This window comes from Esox lucius, chromosome 24, assembly GCF_011004845.1.
Source record: "Esox lucius isolate fEsoLuc1 chromosome 24, fEsoLuc1.pri, whole genome shotgun sequence".
Classification (NCBI taxonomy): Eukaryota; Metazoa; Chordata; class Actinopteri; order Esociformes; family Esocidae; genus Esox; species Esox lucius.
This window is the reverse complement of record NC_047592.1, coordinates 25,358,707-25,377,799: the sequence shown is the minus strand read 5'-3', so window position 1 is coordinate 25,377,799 and position 19,093 is coordinate 25,358,707. Positions and strand designations below refer to the sequence as shown.

The 19,093-nt window shown below is 42.6% G+C and overlaps 1 protein-coding gene across 2 annotated transcripts in view; it reads left to right on the top strand.

Annotated features, from left to right (window-relative positions):
* Positions 1-19,093, top strand: part of si:dkey-172j4.3 (diacylglycerol kinase delta) — a 66,565-nt gene that overhangs the window by 41,888 nt on the left and 5,584 nt on the right. For both annotated transcript variants that reach the window (XM_029117491.2, XM_029117492.2), the window contains 25 exons: positions 1,858-1,962; positions 2,542-2,674; positions 2,801-2,907; positions 5,308-5,433; positions 5,689-5,791; positions 6,543-6,702; positions 6,809-6,917; positions 7,292-7,431; positions 8,044-8,128; positions 8,452-8,543; positions 9,305-9,404; positions 9,890-10,044; positions 10,244-10,320; positions 10,634-10,732; positions 11,020-11,101; positions 11,268-11,375; positions 11,533-11,629; positions 11,948-12,055; positions 12,300-12,413; positions 12,681-12,815; positions 13,801-13,964; positions 14,884-14,998; positions 15,648-15,737; positions 16,959-17,072; positions 17,404-17,512. In XM_029117491.2, the coding sequence (XP_028973324.1) occupies positions 1,858-1,962; positions 2,542-2,674; positions 2,801-2,907; positions 5,308-5,433; positions 5,689-5,791; positions 6,543-6,702; positions 6,809-6,917; positions 7,292-7,431; positions 8,044-8,128; positions 8,452-8,543; positions 9,305-9,404; positions 9,890-10,044; positions 10,244-10,320; positions 10,634-10,732; positions 11,020-11,101; positions 11,268-11,375; positions 11,533-11,629; positions 11,948-12,055; positions 12,300-12,413; positions 12,681-12,815; positions 13,801-13,964; positions 14,884-14,998; positions 15,648-15,737; positions 16,959-17,072; positions 17,404-17,512 (2,827 nt within the window). The remainder of the gene's footprint in view (positions 1-1,857; positions 1,963-2,541; positions 2,675-2,800; positions 2,908-5,307; positions 5,434-5,688; positions 5,792-6,542; positions 6,703-6,808; positions 6,918-7,291; positions 7,432-8,043; positions 8,129-8,451; positions 8,544-9,304; positions 9,405-9,889; positions 10,045-10,243; positions 10,321-10,633; positions 10,733-11,019; positions 11,102-11,267; positions 11,376-11,532; positions 11,630-11,947; positions 12,056-12,299; positions 12,414-12,680; positions 12,816-13,800; positions 13,965-14,883; positions 14,999-15,647; positions 15,738-16,958; positions 17,073-17,403; positions 17,513-19,093) is intronic.

Below are 19,093 nucleotides of genomic sequence, written 5' to 3'. Positions count from 1 at the left end.
GCATCATGGTGGATAGGTTTTAGAAGATTGGTTGCATCATGCCGAAATTGTCTCAGCTACATCCGGGAGGGTGTCAGACATGGCTGCCTTGTCCAGCTGCACTCTAGCTACTCCTTTTGGTTGGGTGACTGCTTGCAAGCTCAATCATGGTTGTTGACCTGAGAAGGTGTTTCTTTCAGCGTCCGTGTGTCTGCGACAGTCACCTGATTGAGCAAGCCGTGTGATAAGCTGAACGGTCTGGCAAAACTTTGACCCTCCTGAACCTAATTGTTTTTGCAAAAAGGGGACGTTAGTAATTCATCAAGAAATGTTCTCTATGGTTATAGCTGATCTATTCCCTACAAATATAAAATACAAAATATTAAAAGCAGTAATGTTATGTACATTTTTTTAACAATAACCAATTATTTTAACATTGAACAATATTTATTTCTTAATAGAAAGACAAAACTGTCTGATCAAGCAAAATATGTGAATCTTTGGTGACTTATATTTAGTGACTAACAAGGAAATGTACTTCTAATTTAATCAAACCTCTAATTTATTAACAGTAGGCACTTTCTTTTTCCATAGTTTTTTGTGAGTCCATTTAATCCCCATTGATATATTAGTGTATTCGCCAAAAGGATTTTTCCATGTACTATTTCTGGCTGTACTTATCATCATGTTTTGACATTGTTGAGAGTAGAGTTCAGTAGAAAAGGTGGTTCCCCTACTTGATCTTATTAATATTGACAGTTTCTATTTTGGTAGTCAGTTAAAGGGCTTTGCTACTATGTATTTTATGCAGCTTGTGTCTCTCTCCTTGTGTATCAACCGCTTTCTCCCTCTTCGATTACCCACATTTTGTCTCTCTCTCTTTCCCCTCATCTCATCCCTGCCTTTTTATCACTGCCTTTCTATCTATACCCATCTCTTTCCCTCTTTCCCTCATCTCTTTCCCCTCATCTCTTTCCCTCATCTCTTTTTTATCACTGCCTTTCTATCTATACCCATCTCTTTCCCTCATCTCTTTCCCCTCATCTCTTTCCCCTCATCTCTTTCCCCTCATCTCTATCCCTCATCTCTTTCCCTCATCTCTTTCCCTCATCTCTTTCCCCTCATCTCTTTCCCCTCATCTCTTTCCCCTCATCTCTATCACTGCCTTTCTATCTATACCCATGTATGTATTTTATGCAGCTTGTGTCTCTCTCCTTGTGTATCAACCGCTTTCTCCCTCTTCGATTACCCACATTTTGTCTCTCTCTCTTTCCCCTCATCTCATCCCTGCCTTTTTATCACTGCCTTTCTATCTATACCCATCTCTTTCCCTCATCTCTTTCCCCTCATCTCTTTCCCTCATCTCTTTCCCCTCATCTCTTTCCCCTCATCTCTATCCCTCATCTCTTTCCCTCATCTCTTTCCCTCATCTCTTTCCCTCATCTCTTTCCCTCATCTCTTTCCCTCATCTCTTTCCCTCACCTCTTTCCCTCATCTCTTTCCCCTCATCTCTTTCCCCTCATCTCTTTCCCCTCATCTCTTTCCCCTCATCTCTATCACTGCCTTTATATCTATACCCATCTCTTTCCCTTATCTCTTTCCCTCATCTCTTTCCCTCATCTCTTTCCCCTCATCTCTTTCCCCTCATCTCTTTCCCCTCATCTCTTTCCCCTCATCTCTTTCCCCTCATCTCTTTCCCCTCATCTCTATCACTGCCTTTCTATCTATACCCATCTCTTTCTCTCTCCTTCCTCTTGCATCCATTATCTCTCAATTCCGTATCTTGCTCTGTTTTTTACTGTCTGCTTTCTTCTTTCTACTACCCCCTTCTCATCCTCTCTCTCATATGTGTTTCTTCCTCTCCCTTTTTCTCTTCAGGTTATCACTCCATTCAGAAAGCTGATGCTCTGCGCTGAGAGTAGGAAGGAGATGGAGGACTGGATCGGCGCTCTGAAGTCCGTTCAGAAATGGGAGACATACGAGGTGAACATTCCTCCTGTTCCACCTTCCATCCTCTCCAGTCTTGTTCATTTATCCTCAGCTTTGCACTTTAACCACACAACATGCACATGTTGGTTGTGTTTTATTTTTGAACTACAGTTTATGGGACTTTCTTTTGAATTTCCATTTTCATATCTGTTTGTCATTTTCAGACTTACAGTTAGTGTATTCATTTTAAGATGGTTAGACAACCACAAACCACAGATACCTAGCAAGCACATTTGACTTAATCAAGTAGCCCAGCTACTTGCAAAGTCATTGCTAGAAGGGGGAATTTTTATAAATACTGTTATTCAACAATTGGTTAATTCTGTCAATTCACTATTCTCACATTTCAAACCGAATGTTGCATCAGTGTGTTATTTGCTTTTGATAAAGTTGAAACTACCTTTCAGTAAATCTTTTTCTTTTACTAAACTCTTTTTAAATCAGCATCTGTCACACAGTAGTCTGTTCCTTGTTGTTGACCTGGGTGGTTAAGTTGGGCGGAGCTTGTCTGTGGACTGGAATAAACACGGCGTATTATTCTCTCTCCCTCACGCTCTCCTCCTGTTTTTGCAGGCCAGTCTTTTTAACATGGAACATTTCTCTGGGATGCATAACTGGTACGCCTGCTCCCACGCCAGACCCACCTTCTGTAACGTCTGCAGAGAAGCCCTTTCTGGAGTCACCTCGCATGGGCTGTCCTGTGAAGGTACAAATACACTTTTATCCAAATAATTGAAAAGGTCTATATTTAGATTTTTACTTTAACAGAAATGTCAGCCAGGTTGTTGGTTTCTAAACGAATGGCTGTCCCTCTTGCCCCCCTCACCGACAGTGTGTAAGTTCAAGGCACATAAGCGCTGTGCCGTCCGTTCCACCAACAACTGTAAATGGACCACGCTGGCCTCCATAGGAAATGACATCATAGAGGACGAAGAAGGGGTGAGTACTGCAAAGTCCCTCTGCGCCACCGTTCTTTGTTTCTCATTGACTTGGCCGTGTTGTTCCGGCACCATCCGGCCAATAAAGGTGCACGCTGCAAGTTGTGAACTGCGTTTATCATGGACGATATCTTGGATGGTCAGTCCTCACACGTCCGTTGCTTTGTCTGCGAAATTGCGGGTGATTTCATTTCCCTAGCCCTGTCCTTGATCTCAGTTTGACTTTGTCATTGTTGCAACAGATGACTGCTGCTTTAAAACTCTCCCCTGTGAAGGTGAACAGCCTAGCTGGTCTTAGCTGATGCCTCCACAACACTGTACCTTACCACTGCAAGCGTAGGTGTAGACCGATCCACTGCTATTCTGGCACAGGCTTTCGCCCTTCTCCTCCCACCTTTCCTGACATTCTTTCCATCTCTTTTCCAATAAATCGATAATAATGCTACGTTACTGGGACTCACACACAGTGAGGTTTTAGAAGAGGATCAGAAATGTACTCATTTAAAACATTTGTGAAAAGAAAAAACAGCTCCTTTAGCAAATGAACGATAAAAAAAATGCCACATAAAAATGTAAGAAACAAGAAATTGTGCTTTTCCCACTATGTTGTGCACGGATACCTTTTTGTCTGCATATTGGGTATTGTGTGTCCTGAGTTAGCCATGCCACGTAAGTGGTTGGATAGGAGCTTGCCAAAATGTGGCAGGTATTTCAGTGTCAGTTATTTAATGGCATTTATTGGCAAGGGGAAACCTATGTGTACTTTGCCAAAGCCAATGGAAAACAAGATATTACAAAAACAATTATTTAGTAGTGTGACATTCTAAAGAAACATCACACTATAAAGGTCTTTTAAATTATGTTATTAGATCTGTACCATTTTGTGCAAATAGTTATGAGTATAAATGGTAATTAATGTAAAGAGTGAAAATAAAAAGATGGAAATTGGTTTTGTTTACAGTGTTGTTTGTACTTCACTGGTTACCCTTTTCTCATTAGATTCAACTTTATTGTCATTGAACAGTACACAATGAAATGCAGTTAGCCTTTAACCAAAAAGTATTTACAAGTAATAAGCAGGGTTGGGTAGGTAACTTTTTAAATGTAATCCGTTACAGTTACAAGTTACCTGTCCATATTTGTAATCAGTAAAAAAAATTATGGATTACTCATACTCGGTAAAAACGGCTCCTTTAGCAAATTAACAGATGCCCCTTTTCAGATTGGCTCTGGATGAGTTGTCCTCTGTATCGCCGGATCTGAACGCAGTGTTGCGTGCCTTTAGCAGTTGTCGGACCTCTCTGTTCATCCAAGGCTTCTGGTTGGGGAAGGTCTTTATTAGTTTTTGGTTGGTGACATCGTTGGATGTTAAAGATGTTGATGTAATCCAGAACAGAAGAAGCATATGTTTCAATGTCCATATGGGAGTCATGCGTGGCTTGAGTGGCAAACAACCTCCAGTCTGTGTGTTGAAACTGGTGCTGTAGAGGTGAGTCTGACCCTTCTGGCTACGCTTTGACTCTCCTTAATAATGGTTTCACACCTTTAATGAGGGGTAAATACTTGGCAAGAAGGAACAGTGAAAGGTGGCTAGCATTAGCCTAGTCTTCCCATGCCTTTGTTTACGTGCATCCGGGCACTTCCTACCGGAGGTTTGAATGGCGTCTTCCAGTGGAAGTTGTCAAAAACTCTTTCTGTGTATTGTGCTCCAAGGAGTTTTTGTCGGTTGTATAGTGTGTGAGCTAGGCTGTACGGAGTTAATAAGCTAAGAATTATTAAGTAAATTACTGCTAATTTGCAAAAACTGAGTAGACGCTGAGCCTCGCGATATGCACGCGCTGCCATCAAAGCTAGAGAGGTCAGATGTCTTGTTGCTGTGATTTGACAATAATGTATTTTGCCTAAAAGATCTGCAGCTTGGTTTTCACCTGATTTAGTTAACAATATGCCCATAGCGGCCTCGCTCTATTTATTTCACTCCCGACCAGTTACCAAAGTCTGATTTGTTGAATCACTGAGCCGTAATTTAAAAAAATGTGTGGTTTTGTTCCGGGGCGAGGCGGTTAACCCAAATTGCTCCCCATGTGCTCATGCTTGCATCCCGGTGCTCCCCAGACAGGTTGATGTAAACGCAGAGTTCTCTCTCGATCTCTGTCTCCAAATTTCAATGTAAGGGCTGTCATTGAAATGCAAAACATGCAGGTGGGAAGAAGATAGCCGTAAGATATAACAAAAGTGAAAACTACAATATAATAAATCTTAAATTCTGAGTAAATCTTACAAGATTTAAAAGAGGATTTTCAAATATTATATTATAACCTACATAACAGGGTTAAAAAATGTGCAAATTGTTATGAGTCCCTCTCTCTCTATCTCTCCCTCCCTCTCTCTCCCCATCTAGATTTCTATGCCTCATCAGTGGTTAGAAGGCAACCTGCCGGTCAGTGCTAAGTGTGTGGTGTGTGACCGAAACTGTGGCAGTGTCAGGAGATTGCAAGACTGGAGATGTCTATGGTGCAAGGCTATCGTAAGTGTGTGCACAAACACGGATGGACGCGCGTACATACTTATAACCACAGTATAAAGACTTGTGCAAACACACACAGTTTACTCTTCAAGACAAAATCACATCAGGAACTTGGGTGTTAGATCTGAAAGGTCATTGGACGAAAATGTCACCTCTCCAACATTCCAAATGCCACCTCTGATTGATTTTGTGTGTGTGTGTGTGTGTGTGTCTGTCTGTCTGTGCGTGTGTGTGTGTGTCTGTGCGCATGTACAGGTCCACAACAGCTGTAGGGAGCAGATGGGAAAGGCGTGTCCTCTGGGTCAATGCCGAGTGTCAATCATCCCTCCAACCGCCCTCAACAGTATCGACTCTGATGGTGAGACACACACCACACACACACACTAAATGTTTAGCTCATTCTAAGAAAACACACAAGATTATCCATCGTGACTTTTCCTTCCTTGGGCTGTTTTTAAACCAAGGGGAAGCCACACTAGGAAAGCTAAAAGAACACATGTAAGAAACAATCTGAATGTAGGTATGAGTTTAGATAACCACCTGTGCAGGACCCCACCCAGAAATTATGTAGATTTATCGTTCTCAACTGGAAGGCCATCCATTTGTCCTGCAGCAGAAATTTGTGGTGGAAATTTTAAACTGAGAACCAAAGTATTAGTTTCTGTAGTGGTATCATTTAGTACGCTGTGACCTGGGTCAGTGAGTGAGTAACAGACCATAGGGCTCTCTGTTTATCTGTTGAACAGCTTGACCTGAGTATGACCTAGAATCTGTTCTTTGTTCAATGTGTGAGTAATATGAGTAGGGTGGCTGGCCAGTGAAGGAGTACAAAGACGCCTGTCGTACCTAGATTATTTGATTACTCGGAGTGTGGTCATACATAGGTGGCTGTATTTCAATTGTCCCATGCGCATGTAAAAAAATAAATACTTGATGGGACTTCGAACTCAAGATCATCATTTGCTTTAATTAATTGTACCACTAGGACCCCAGCTTAAACCTATATTGATTTATCTTTAGGCTTCTGGAAGGCCACCCATTTGTCCTGCAGCAGCAATTGTGCCACCAGGACCCCAACCTAACCCCATTTGATTTCTGTTTCCCTTCAGGCTTCTGGAAGGCCACCTCTCCATCCTGCACCTCGCCTCTCTTGGTTCTCTGCAACTCTAAGAGTGGTGACAACCAAGGAGTTAAGTTCTTGCGCAAGTTCAAACAGCTGCTCAACCCCGCCCAGGTGTTTGACTTGATGAACGGCGGGCCACAGTTGGGGTAAGTGTCCCACATGGTTTTATACCATCTTTGACTTTAGAAAGAGATCTACCGACTCAGCTTCTCTCTCTCCTTCTTTCCCGCTCTCTCCTCTCCTGTACTCCAGTCTACGCGTGTTCCAGAAGTTCGCCACATTCCGCATCTTGGTGTGTGGTGGTGATGGCAGCGTTGGCTGGGTTCTGTCTGAACTGGACAAACTTAACCTGCACAAACAGGTTTGTTAAGAAGTCTTGAATCGCTTGGTGCAGTACTCCCCAATTTGTTTTAATGGCGCAGCCTGTGGTTGACATCGTTTTGGTTACACCCTAATTACTTATACATTAAACTGTTTAATATAAATAAAATGAAACAGCAAAAAAGCGATAAATAAAAAAAGATAAATATACATCTCAGCAGAAAGAAACAACAGAAACCGATCAGAAGATAAACCCTTCCCTTTCCCAGAAGTTATTCTTCTTCCTACCCCCCCCCCCCATGATCCTGAAAGTGTACACTTCTAGAGATTGATATTGTGAGCAGTACTGGTTGTGTCTTTGAGTTGTTTCTATTTATACGGGACCTGGGTCTGGTCCGTCTGTCTCCTCTCCAGTGCCAGCTTGGTGTGCTCCCCTTGGGGACCGGTAACGATCTGGCCCGGGTGCTGGGCTGGGGGGGGCTGTGTGACGACGACGCTCAACTCCTCCAGATCCTGGAGAAACTGGAACGGGCCACCACCAAGATGCTGGACCGGTAGGAGAGATGGGGGGGGGCTGAGGGAAAGGGAGAAAGGGGGATTTCTTTAAGTGAAGAGGCGATAGAACAGGCAAGTTTAGTGTGGTTATGAAATGTATTTTTATGACTGCTGTAATGCCTTATAAGATATAATCAACTCTGAAAGGTATTTACAGCTCTGGAAGTTATTATACTGGAACAGGGCTTAACAGACCGTATCTTCCATGACCGAGCGAGCAGCTTTCTCTGTCTTTGTTATACTAGAGAAGTAAATCGGTTTAGTTCACCTGATGATATCTGAAAAACGAAGTCAAGATGTTGAGTAATTCAAATGAAATGTCGATGTCATTGTCAAGTTGATAGTGGTGCAATGTTTTCCTGTTCATTTCCTGACATGTTTTATTGTCCTGGTGGGGAACTAACATCCCCATGAAGGATAGTAAAACAAAACATTTGATCTTGTCTGAGCTTTCGCCTCTCCCCATGAGGAAGAAGGTTATTTCTTAGTTTGATTTGGGGTTAGGAATTTAAGTTTCAGAGTTTTTGAAGAATAGTATTTTGACTGTTTTTTTGTATTTTTTTCACAAGAACAGTAAAAGTTAAATGTGTGTTTGTTCTGTGTCACCTCAGGTGGAGTGTTATGACATACGAGTTGCCTACCAAACAGTATCCCATGGTAAAGGAAGATGATTTTAGCCCCGAATCCCACTTACAGGTACATTGGCCTCCAATTTGAGCTAAAATTACACCACCTTTTACGAAGGAATTATGAAGAAAACATTATTTTCACCCAAGTCTAATGTCATTACATTCATTTAGCATTTGGCAGTCTTATCTAGAGCCACTGACACTATTGAGTTGTATAGTGGTCCCATGTGGGAAACGAACCCTGGTGTTGTGAACTCCATTCTCTGCCAACTGAGCCAAATATCACACACAAGCCGGCTTTCCCGCTTCTCTTGGAGCCAAAATGACACCACAGTTTCTCACAATGCGCAAGCTTTTTCATGAAACTGGTCATTTTCATCTCCCCTTCAGGTCCACATCACTCAGTATGCAGACTCTGTGGCCTCCCACCTCACTAAGATCCTGGATTCAGACAAACATACGGACGTCATATCCTCTGCCAAGTATGTGCAATTTGTCTCTGTTTTAGGCTTAAATATTGATTCTTAATTATTGAAAGGAGAACTCTGGTCACATGATCATCTGTCTGAAATCTCTTTCCAGCTGAAAAGTCCCACCTAGAAATTATCTGATAATATCCTATCGAAACAAAGAAATCATTCATCTCCCTCCCCAAATGACCTCCTGCATACCTCAACCTCATTTTGATTGACATTGGGATTGTGAGGTTGATATATATGAGGCAGTGTGAGGGCACTTAGCTGAGGCAAGATAATTTTTTGAAAACGGTGTGTTTTAGGAGGAGTTTGGCAATTTCAACAAAGTGACGCAGGCACACCACTGAAACAGCAACGTGAATCCATTCATCCCAAAAATAAGAGCGTCGATTGTCACACTGCTCTCGTGTGTTTGGTTCCGGTAATGGTGTGAAGCCACCCCAGGCACGTGGCAGACACTCACGTGATGGCCACTTGAGTCCACATGGATGGCATGACTTACACGTTCTCTAAGTTCCCCGCAGAACCGCCACGTTCTGATGAATTCTGTTTGATACTGGTGCTGCATACAGCCAAGAAGAAAGCATTGCAGGCAGTAAGACAACATCCAAATCAGCTGAGGGACATTAACATCCCAACAGAGTCAGTTTCAAAAGGATGAAGGCTTCTTCAAATGCTACGTCGTTACAACAGTTGCGTTTCTCTCCCTCAAAAACTCTGTCCTGCTTTCTGTCTCTCTTCTCCCTCTCTGCCCTTCTCTCCTGCAGGTTTTTGTGTGGGACGGTGAACGATTTCGTGGCGGAGGTGGGGAGAGCGTATGAGCGAGCCACGGAGAACAAGCAAGAAGCTGACGCTATGGCCAAGAAGGTGTGTGTGCATACGCGTGCGTGTTACGTAACAGGTTGTATAATGGGGTTAACCACTTTGCAGAGTGGTGTGTTTGTGTGGGTGATGATATAGATGTATTCAAGTCAAAAGGTAATAAAAAGGGTTTGCGGTTTCATTTGTAATGGAACCCTGGTTACTTTGGACCCGTCCTCCTGGACAAAACCAGTGCACTTTATTGGCAATAAGGTTCTATTTTGAACGTCGGCCTCTTACTGCCTGAAGGCCAATTGGGATAATGCAGTGTTTTTCTACCCTGAATATCATCAATATTATTCATATATTCCAATTCAGCAGATTCAGCTCTACATAATGCATCTATAATTTGGATGCATTTCTGGAACTGAATGCTGCAGTGTATATATGGAAGTGGTTCTGAGATGAACTGAGCTAAGATAAGCTTCACAGCTGAGTTGTCTCTCTCCCTCGTTTGTCTCTGTCTGTCTCTATGCCTCTGTTGCTCTCAGTGCGCCCTGTTGAACGAGAAGCTGGAAAGCCTGGTGAAGGCTCTGAGTGAGGAAGCCGATGCCCAGGTGGTGCCAGCCGGCAGTGTACCACCCCCAAACGGGCACCGGGAGAAGGGCGCTGACACCCCAGGAGGGGAACCCCGACCTCCATATCGGTGCTTATCTTCATTTTCTTTGTATTCCGTCCACCAGGATCTTGTCGGTCAAAGCATTCACTGTTGTGACGAGTTTTGTCAGCGAGCAGCTGCCTCTGTTCAACTGCTGTGGCATGGATTCCCAAACTCTTTCCAATAAAGGGTTAAAAAATAATTACAATTATGCGAAAAATCTTAATATGTGCTTTTTAACTTAAAGGTCCAGGGAACAGCTGATGCTGAGAGCTAACAGTCTGAAGAAAGCACTGAGGCAGATCATAGAACAGGCTGAGAAAGGTACAACACACACACACACACTCAATATAATCTGAACATCATCTACTGCCAGAGAAATACATCCGGTCTTTTTTCATGTAGTTTCTGTTTACTTCATTTTGACTGCTCTAGTGGATTGAATACACTGCACAGAAAAAATTGCATGCAGAACGCATTAAATATGTGAATAATGCATAAGCGATGGACGTACTGAGTGAACACACGCATTCTGAAGCAGTCATGTACTGCGAACGCCTACACAAGCTCACACATTGCTCACTCTATCTCTTCTCTATCTCTCTACTCTGTACTGTGTCTATCTCTCTCCCCCTAGTGGTGGATGAGCAGAACAGGCACACACATCTCCAGCGCATGTCTTCCTCGTCCTCCATCAAGAGAGAAAACAGCGAGGAGCTGAAAGAGGCCGAACCTCGTGAGTCGCACACACAGTTCTAAATATGTAGTCGACCTGCTACAAATATTGACTTACTTTTCCAGTCGGCAAGCTTTCCATGTTTGTTTTTAATTTGCCGGCTTGGCTTCAAATCCAGCCCAATGCTCTCTTAACAAAACTCTCTATCTTTAATCACTTTCCTTTCCAATAGTACATAAAGTACTTGAAAAATGTAGTTTAATAGGGTGAATATGTTCGTAAATTGACAATGTGTTAAATCCATTAACCCATGATTCCTTTGCTCTCTCTCCTCTACAACCAATCAGGTCATGTCAGTTTAAGCCCCTCCTCCTCCAACATCATCCTGGAGAAACCAGAGAGTCTCAGTCCTCCGTCCTTCAATGAGGAGTAAGGAATCACTTAATCAATGTGACCGTCATTTAAGATGGTAGAAGAACCTCTGCAGACAGGAGAAAACGTTATCTCTTAAAACGTTCTTCGACAAGATTGATTATGGTAACTGTGTGTGTGTGTGTGTGTGTGTGTGTGTGTGTGTGTGTGTGTGTATTTTCAGCCAGTGCTCAGAGAAGTGTGTGATGAACAACTACTTTGGTATTGGTCTGGATGCTAAGATCTCCCTGGAGTTCAACAACAAGAGAGATGAACATCCCAAGAAATGCAGGTAACCGCCATTATCCTCTTATACAAATACAAGCATCATAACTACACAATGAAGGGTAATTAAATTTACCATGAAAAAAGCTTCTAAATTCTAATTTAGCACCTTTCAAAAAGTGTGATTAAAACACCTGGCTGTCGGTTTCTGTCGGCCTCTGCAGCAGTCGAACTAAGAACAAGTTGTGGTACGGCGTAATGGGAACCAAGGAGTTGGTCCAAAAGACATATAAAAACCTGGAACAACGAGTACTGCTTGAGGTAAGATGGCACACAGCTGCCTGACACACACACACACATTCAGAGAAAATCAGATGAACACCCCTAGGGAATGAGGACATATATTGTAATCTAGTTTGTCTTCTGCTAAATGACACCCCTGAAGCTGTGGCTTAGTTATCTCTACTGTAATCAGTACATCATAGAGTGTGATTGACAGATGTTCGGTTGTGTCATCTGTAATATCATAATTGTGGTTTTTGTGACCTGTATGATAAAACAAGTTCTACTGTCTCTTTCTCCCTTGATCTCTTTTCCCCTTGTCTTTCCCTTTCTTCTCCCATCTCCCATCTCTCCCAGTGTGATGGTGTAGCTATGAGTCTCCCTAGTCTTCAGGGTCTGGCAGTCCTCAACATTCCTAGCTATGCAGGAGGGATCAACTTCTGGGGAGGCACCAAAGAGGACAACGTGAGTCAACACACACACACACACCAGTGCGTCTGTTATGAACTCTGCGCCTCACCTTGAAAAGGTTTACATTTTAACACAACTGTGCTTTCAAAGAGGTTACTAGGCATTTGAACGATGCAGCATTATTTCCAAACTTAAAACAATAAATAACTAAACCTGCTTAGCCGTTAATCGGCTTTGTGTGGCCTGACCGGTGTTTGTGTTAGCTGTGGGGGAAAGTCAATTTGTTTCTTCTGGGTAGAATTTTGGCGCTCCATCTTTTGACGACAAGAAGCTGGAAGTGGTGGCTGTATTTGGCAGCATGCAGATGGCTGTGTCCAGAGTAATCAACATCCAGCACCACCGCATAGCACAGGTATGACACACAAACAGTACCACATCAGATGGGACACACTCATACGCCAAACCACAGACCCAAAACACATCGCTGTTATTGTTTATTTACTTCCAAAGGAGAGTGGACCCCTTTTTTATTGTGGTGAGGAGCGTGCCGGGAGTTCCACCACTGGGCCTTGGCGATAGGTTTTATAGTCGGTTGGGGTCCTATTTATTGGACTTCACTCACCATACCCTCTCCTCCTGTTTGCTATCTCTGCCTTCTCCTTCTCCTCCCGGTGTCCAGTGTCGCCAGGTGAAGATCACCATCCTTGGAGAGGAGGGAGTCCCAGTTCAGGTGGATGGGGAGGCCTGGATCCAGCCCCCTGGCATCGTTAAGATAACCCATAAGAACAGGGCTCAGATGCTCACCAGAGACAGGGTAGGTTGGTGTTTTTGTGTGCTCAGCTGTAGCCTTTTCATCCAGGCTAGCTTCGACAAGCCTCTTTGTTTTGATCAAATAACTGTTTTGTTTGTCAATAAGAGTGTCTGGATAAATGAATAAACATATAATATGCTGGTCTGGAACCAAGTTCTGCACACCAGAATTAAATATATTTCTCTTTTGGTTGAGGTGTTATTCTGTATGATTATGTGTTATGTGTACTATATTGAGTGCCGTTGAAAAATATTCAGGGGCTTTTGAAAGTCTTAAGTAATAATTTATAAAATGTTCCTTTTTTGTCATCAATCTACACACATTACCTCATAATGATAAAGCGAATAAATTTGATGTATTCATTCTAATGAATGGAGTGAAAAAGTCATATCTCATGTGTTTTACTATTTACACCCCCTACCATGACAGTCCAAACTGGGCTCAGATGCATCCTGTATCCTTTGATCATCTTTGGTATGTCTATGGAACTGGATTGGAGTCCACCTAAGGTCAATTCAACTGATTGGACATGATTTAGAAAGGCACACGTCTATATAAGCTGGCAGAGGCACACTCAAGAAGACTCTTATTACTGACCAAGTTTCTTCTAACAAATACTGAATAAAGGGTCATAATACTTAAACATAAAATATAATTTTCAGTAAATTATTACACGTTTCTAAAAATGCGTTTTTGCTTTGTCATTATGGTGTATTGCCGAGGAAATGAACGGGGGAAAATTTTATAAATTATAAATATAGTCTTTAACACAACAAAATGTGGAGAAAGTGATGTCGTCTGAACACTTTCCAAAGGTACTGTGGTTGCTGCTATTGTCATTGTTTCAAATCCTAATCTCACCCTCTAGTGCAGCAGAATTACAGAGTTTGACGTTACAAAAACAGGTTTGACCACTAGCTTTCTGGGATATACTTTCCTTTAATCTTTTTCTATGTTGCGTTTCTACATTTCCGTTTTATGCTTACAGAACTTTGAAAGGACTCTAACGTCGTGGGAGGATAAGAGGAAGATTGACAGCTACCGTTCCTCCAGGCCCCGCCTCAACTCCCAGCAGTCCATGGAATACCTTACAGAGGAGGAATGTGCCCAAGTGCAGCAGTTAGGCATGGTGGCTGACACGCTTATCACCAGGTGTGTGTGAATGTGACTGTGTGTGTGTGATGCTGCACTAGCTATACACGACTGGGTGAATGTGACCGCGTGTGAGTGATGCTGCTCTAGCTAGACACGACTGGGTGAATGTGACCGCGTGTGAGTGATGCTGCTCTAGCTATACACGACTGGGTGAATGTGACTGTGTGTGAGTGATGCTGCTCTAGCTAGACACGACTGGGTGAATGTGACCGCGTGTGAGTGATGCTGCTCTAGCTAGACACGACTGGGTGAATGTGACCGCTTGTGAGTGATGCTGCTCTAGCTAGACACGACTGGGTGAATGTGACCGCGTGTGACTGATGCTGCTCTAGCTAGACACGACTGGGTGAATGTGACCGTGTGTGAGTGATGCTGCTCTAGCTAGACACGACTGGGTGAATGTGACCGTGTGAGTGATGCTGCTCTAGCTAGACACGACTGGGTGAATGTGACCGCGTGTGAGTGATGCTGCTCTAGCTAGACACGACTGGGTGAATGTGACCGCGTGTGAGTGATGCTGCTCTAGCTAGACACGACTGGGTGAATGTGACTGTGTGTGAGTGATGCTGCTCTAGCTAGACACGACTGGGTGAATGTGACCGCGTGTGAGTGATGCTGCTCTAGCTAGACACGACTGGGTGAATGTGACCGCTTGTGAGTGATGCTGCTCTAGCTAGACACGACTGGGTGAATGTGACCGCGTGTGAGTGATGCTGCTCTAGCTAGACATGACTGGAACACTCGTCACAAAGTATGAAATTAAATGTATTTATGACAAAATTAATTAGGGAATATGATTTGGCTTACATTCTTTCATGTTCCTAAAAAATATGTTGAAATTAATTAATTAATTACTGAGTTATATTCTATTAAATAATTAATACAATGTCATATTTATTTATTTATTTATTTAAAGGATAAGAGAGGCAGCTAAGACTCACAAGTTGGTTGAACAGGAATTAGCACATGCTGTCAATGCTAGTGCTCTGGTGTTGACTGAAGCCTTCCCTTCCAAACCATCCAGCCCTGAGGTAAAACAACTCAACTACAGAACACTGCAGTACTTAGTAGCACTTACAAAATGACACTACCCAGCAGTATTTAACCGCGCTCCCTGAACTACACTACCCAGAAGTACTTAACCGCACTCACAAGACTACACAAACTGGCAGCACTGTCCAACCAAACAGTATTTTGCAGCACTCATAGAACTACACCCGCCATTAGCCACAACATTTTTTATAATTAGGGTATTTTGTGGAACATTAGAATTACAGCATTTATATCCTAGTTGTAAAAAATGTGAAACTATAAAAGATTGGTTGTATTTAATAATGCTTTCTGGGATTTCTGGGCTCTAGCTGTAAAAATGGTATGAATAGCTTTGGATAAAATCCTCTGCTAATTGGGATATATTATTATAAACTGTGAAGCTTGGGTCTTGGATGCTGAATATTATATTAGGTAACCAGATTATAAAACCAATTAGGCACCTCTGGGTGCCTAAAACTAGTTTCTGATGTATTTCCTGTAAGGGCTCAATCCAGGCACTCCAAAAGAACTGTCCTTAGTAGTGGTATATTGACCATATTCCACACCTCCTTATGCCTTTTTGTTTAAATAAAGTATATTATTACTTAATGATAAACCTTTCTCATTCCCTCTGACTGATGTGCCCAGTGTTTAAGTCGCAGTACAGCGGTGGAGATCGTGAACAGTAGTAAAGTCCTTCAGCTGGAGACCAGGATGCTGCTGGAGGGAAGACTATTGGTAAAAATACTATTAGCCTCACAAATTGGCAGAAGACATAGGCTTGGATAGACCTCTGTAGCCATCTCAATATGAAGTCTGCAAGCATCATTGGGTCCACTTTCGATGGGAGTCTAATCCATGGGCTGATAACTTCTGTTGATGTCCTCAGGAGGTATCAGCCAATGAAGTCCGAGGTCCTTGTCTGGTAGACTACTTTGAAACCCTCCATTGTGATGTCCATGCTTAAACTAGTTTCAGCTCAGAGGAGTCTTCTATCCATCTCTATGGACTGACTGCATGGCATTTGGATATCACAACACATGTATACGCATTTTGAACACAACTAGCCACATTTTGATATAACAAACTGATATAAGGAAGCACATGACTATTGACCAACGTTGTTTTTGTTACTATACACATTTCCTCAGACATACTGTGTATCCAGTCACAAGACAATGCAGACACTGCCATGGGCCAAGAACCTAACACAGGACAGACCCATTTAGTTGGTACTGTTTAGTCGGCTCCCCATCTGATTTAGACTCTCTCATTCAGGCTGCTGTTAGATGTCTTGGCTGCAGTCCAATTACATAGTTACCAGCCTTCGCCCTAGCCCCTTCTCCTCATGGGAATCCCAACTGAAACCGGATGCAGTTTGATTACCATCTTAATTGCCGGTCCTGTTCACAAAAGCTGCCCCCAAGGCCCTTGATTTAGCTTTGTGGACCAACTCAGAAACGTTGCTCACTTGGGTGATGTCACCCACAAGTCAGTATAAAATGTAATCAAGTCTGTTATGCAGGTAGCCACAAAGCATCATACTGAATCAGCAGAACTAAATGTCTCATACTGGTACCTGATTGGTCAGACACCTGGTGGGGTGCGTAGCTAGTTAGCTAACTCCAATCATTACTCTTTCATGTTTGGGCAAGTGCCCTCAGAAGTACATTCAAACCCGTTCTATGGAAGGCTGAGGGACTGCAGGTTTTTGCTCTTACCCTGTAGTATTAATTTGGTCACTAATTAGTTAGGATTTCCCCCTGGTTGTTTAGGTCTCAGTTGGGCACCAACTAAAAAATAACAGCATGCACTAGGCCCTCTGTGGAATCGGTCTGACACCTGTGATGTAAAACAACGTAAAGCAGCCCTATTTGAACTGCAGCCACTATCCCCTTCCCGATTGTTTTACTCTCCCATTCAGGATACTTCATTCATCCCCTACATTTTCTGTTTCAGCTGGACTCTCCCCAAGAAGATGACCTCCTCTCAACACTTAACTCTTTGAGCGCTGAACTTAACAAGCTGGACGATATACACTGGATCTGCCCCACTATGCACTGCTCTGAGGAGGTGTGTGTGAGCAACCTAAGTATTTTTCAATCACACATTGTTATTGTAATTCTCTTTCTGCCCATGCCTTTCCACTCACCCTCTGGACAGTAGGTAGCCTATATGGGTCATCTGACCAGTAAGGTTGCTAAACCAAATCCCCAAGGTAGCAAGAGAAGAAAATGATTGGTTCAGACTGGTCCTCAGGTTCTACATTTTGTAAAAGTCCCACATCTCTACAGTTTGGAGGGGTTCAAAGTGGATGTCAAATTTCAGTATGTTGAACTCACAACTCGGCGTGTTTAATGTTTAATTTCCTTCTCCCCCTTGGGCTTTCTTGACCCCTTTCCAGGACACTGTGCGAGCAAGTTCTAAGAGCAGCATGAAACTGAAGATGATGCCCAAAGTGAAAAAAGAAAAAGAGAAACTCCACAAGCAGAGGTCTAACAGCTCTCTGTCGGGTAAGGATCCAGACAAGCCCCCTGCTGTAAGGTCTAACCTACATAAAGCCTCAACCACACCCTAGTACTTTGTGGCCTGGCATAACAGCCCTCTGTCAGGTAAGCTTCTAGGCGACTCCCCTGCTTCATGGCCTGCTGTGGACGTCCAGGCCTACTGTAGATGCAGTGTAGTTGTATGTTGTAGCTTCTGTGGGATTTTCTTTTGTTTGATTCTGTTTGTCTTTGAGTATCTATGCATGCTTGTGGTTTTATGAATGTTTTGCATCGGTGTCAGTGGCGGCTGGTGGGGAATTTATTGCTAGAAAACCCTTGATGGACCATTAATATCAATGACACTTTGCGTTTGCTAGTGTTTATATAGGTCGTAAAATGGGAATTTATTTTATGCATTACAAAGTATTATTTTAGCTGTGCATTTTGGGATTGATCAAAACAAATTCTTCTATAATTTAACTTAATATAATGTAAAAAATTATTAAGTATCCTCTAAATATTCTTTTGACATTGTTGATAAAAACCAATCTGTTTCAATTGCACATTATAATACAATAAAATCTAAGAGGGTGGATGATTATGCAATTTACTGTACAATGTTATGCTTAATAATATTTTAAATAGCATAGGGCTTCATAAAGTTAGTGTAGAAATGAAACAAAAACCAGTTAAAATGTAGTCTTGGCAGGTTCTTGTAGTGGATTTGAGCGTAAGGAAACGGTTGGTTTGACCATGTGCTCCATTTACTTATTTAACAGGAACATTATGGGTACATGTATTTATAATGATAGAATAGAATTTAGCACTTTAAAAATGGCATGATGATAAAGAATGTACATAGGTTTTACGTCCCATTCAACTCTTTTCTAACATTAAATCAAATGATTGGCTAATCCATCCATTATTGTGTGCCCCTCCACTCACCCTTGTCCACTGGTAGGTAACTTTCTGTGTCAGTGTCTTCTTTTCCTGTATCTATTGTTTTCTCTGTGTGTCTTCGCGCTGGTGGGTGCGTGTGTGCGTGTGTCTTTGGCGCACTATAGCGGTGAAGTGGGAGAGTGAAGAGGTAGCTGCTTGGCTGGACTCTCTGGGATTAGGGGAGTACAGAGAGACTTTTCTCTCCAGGGACATCCGGGGCGGCCAGCTCTCACAGTTGCAGAGGCACGACCTCAAGGTACAGGGGGACGATAAAAAACGGGGCGCCCATTTTGCATATTATGCTTTAATGCCAATCTCCATTTCGAAGTACTGAATGGTTTTCTACCACCTGGTGGTCAAACTAATAGGTTGCATACTGCCACCTATAAATATGTTTTATGAACAGGTGTAAAGCCAGGGTTGGCAATTAACTGCCACCTGCATTTGACTATAAATAAATTCTAGATCCCTCCAGATGACCTGGATGTAATTATGTGATCCTGCCTAATTGACTACAAAAAAAGGGAAGAAACCCTCAATGGGTTCTATCCTCATGGGCGTCTCTATCACTCTGCCTATTCACACTGCTCCAAAACATGAAGGGAACATTTAATCACACATCGGGGCTCAATGAAGGAAATACATACAAAATCTAAGTCTTTACTGTAC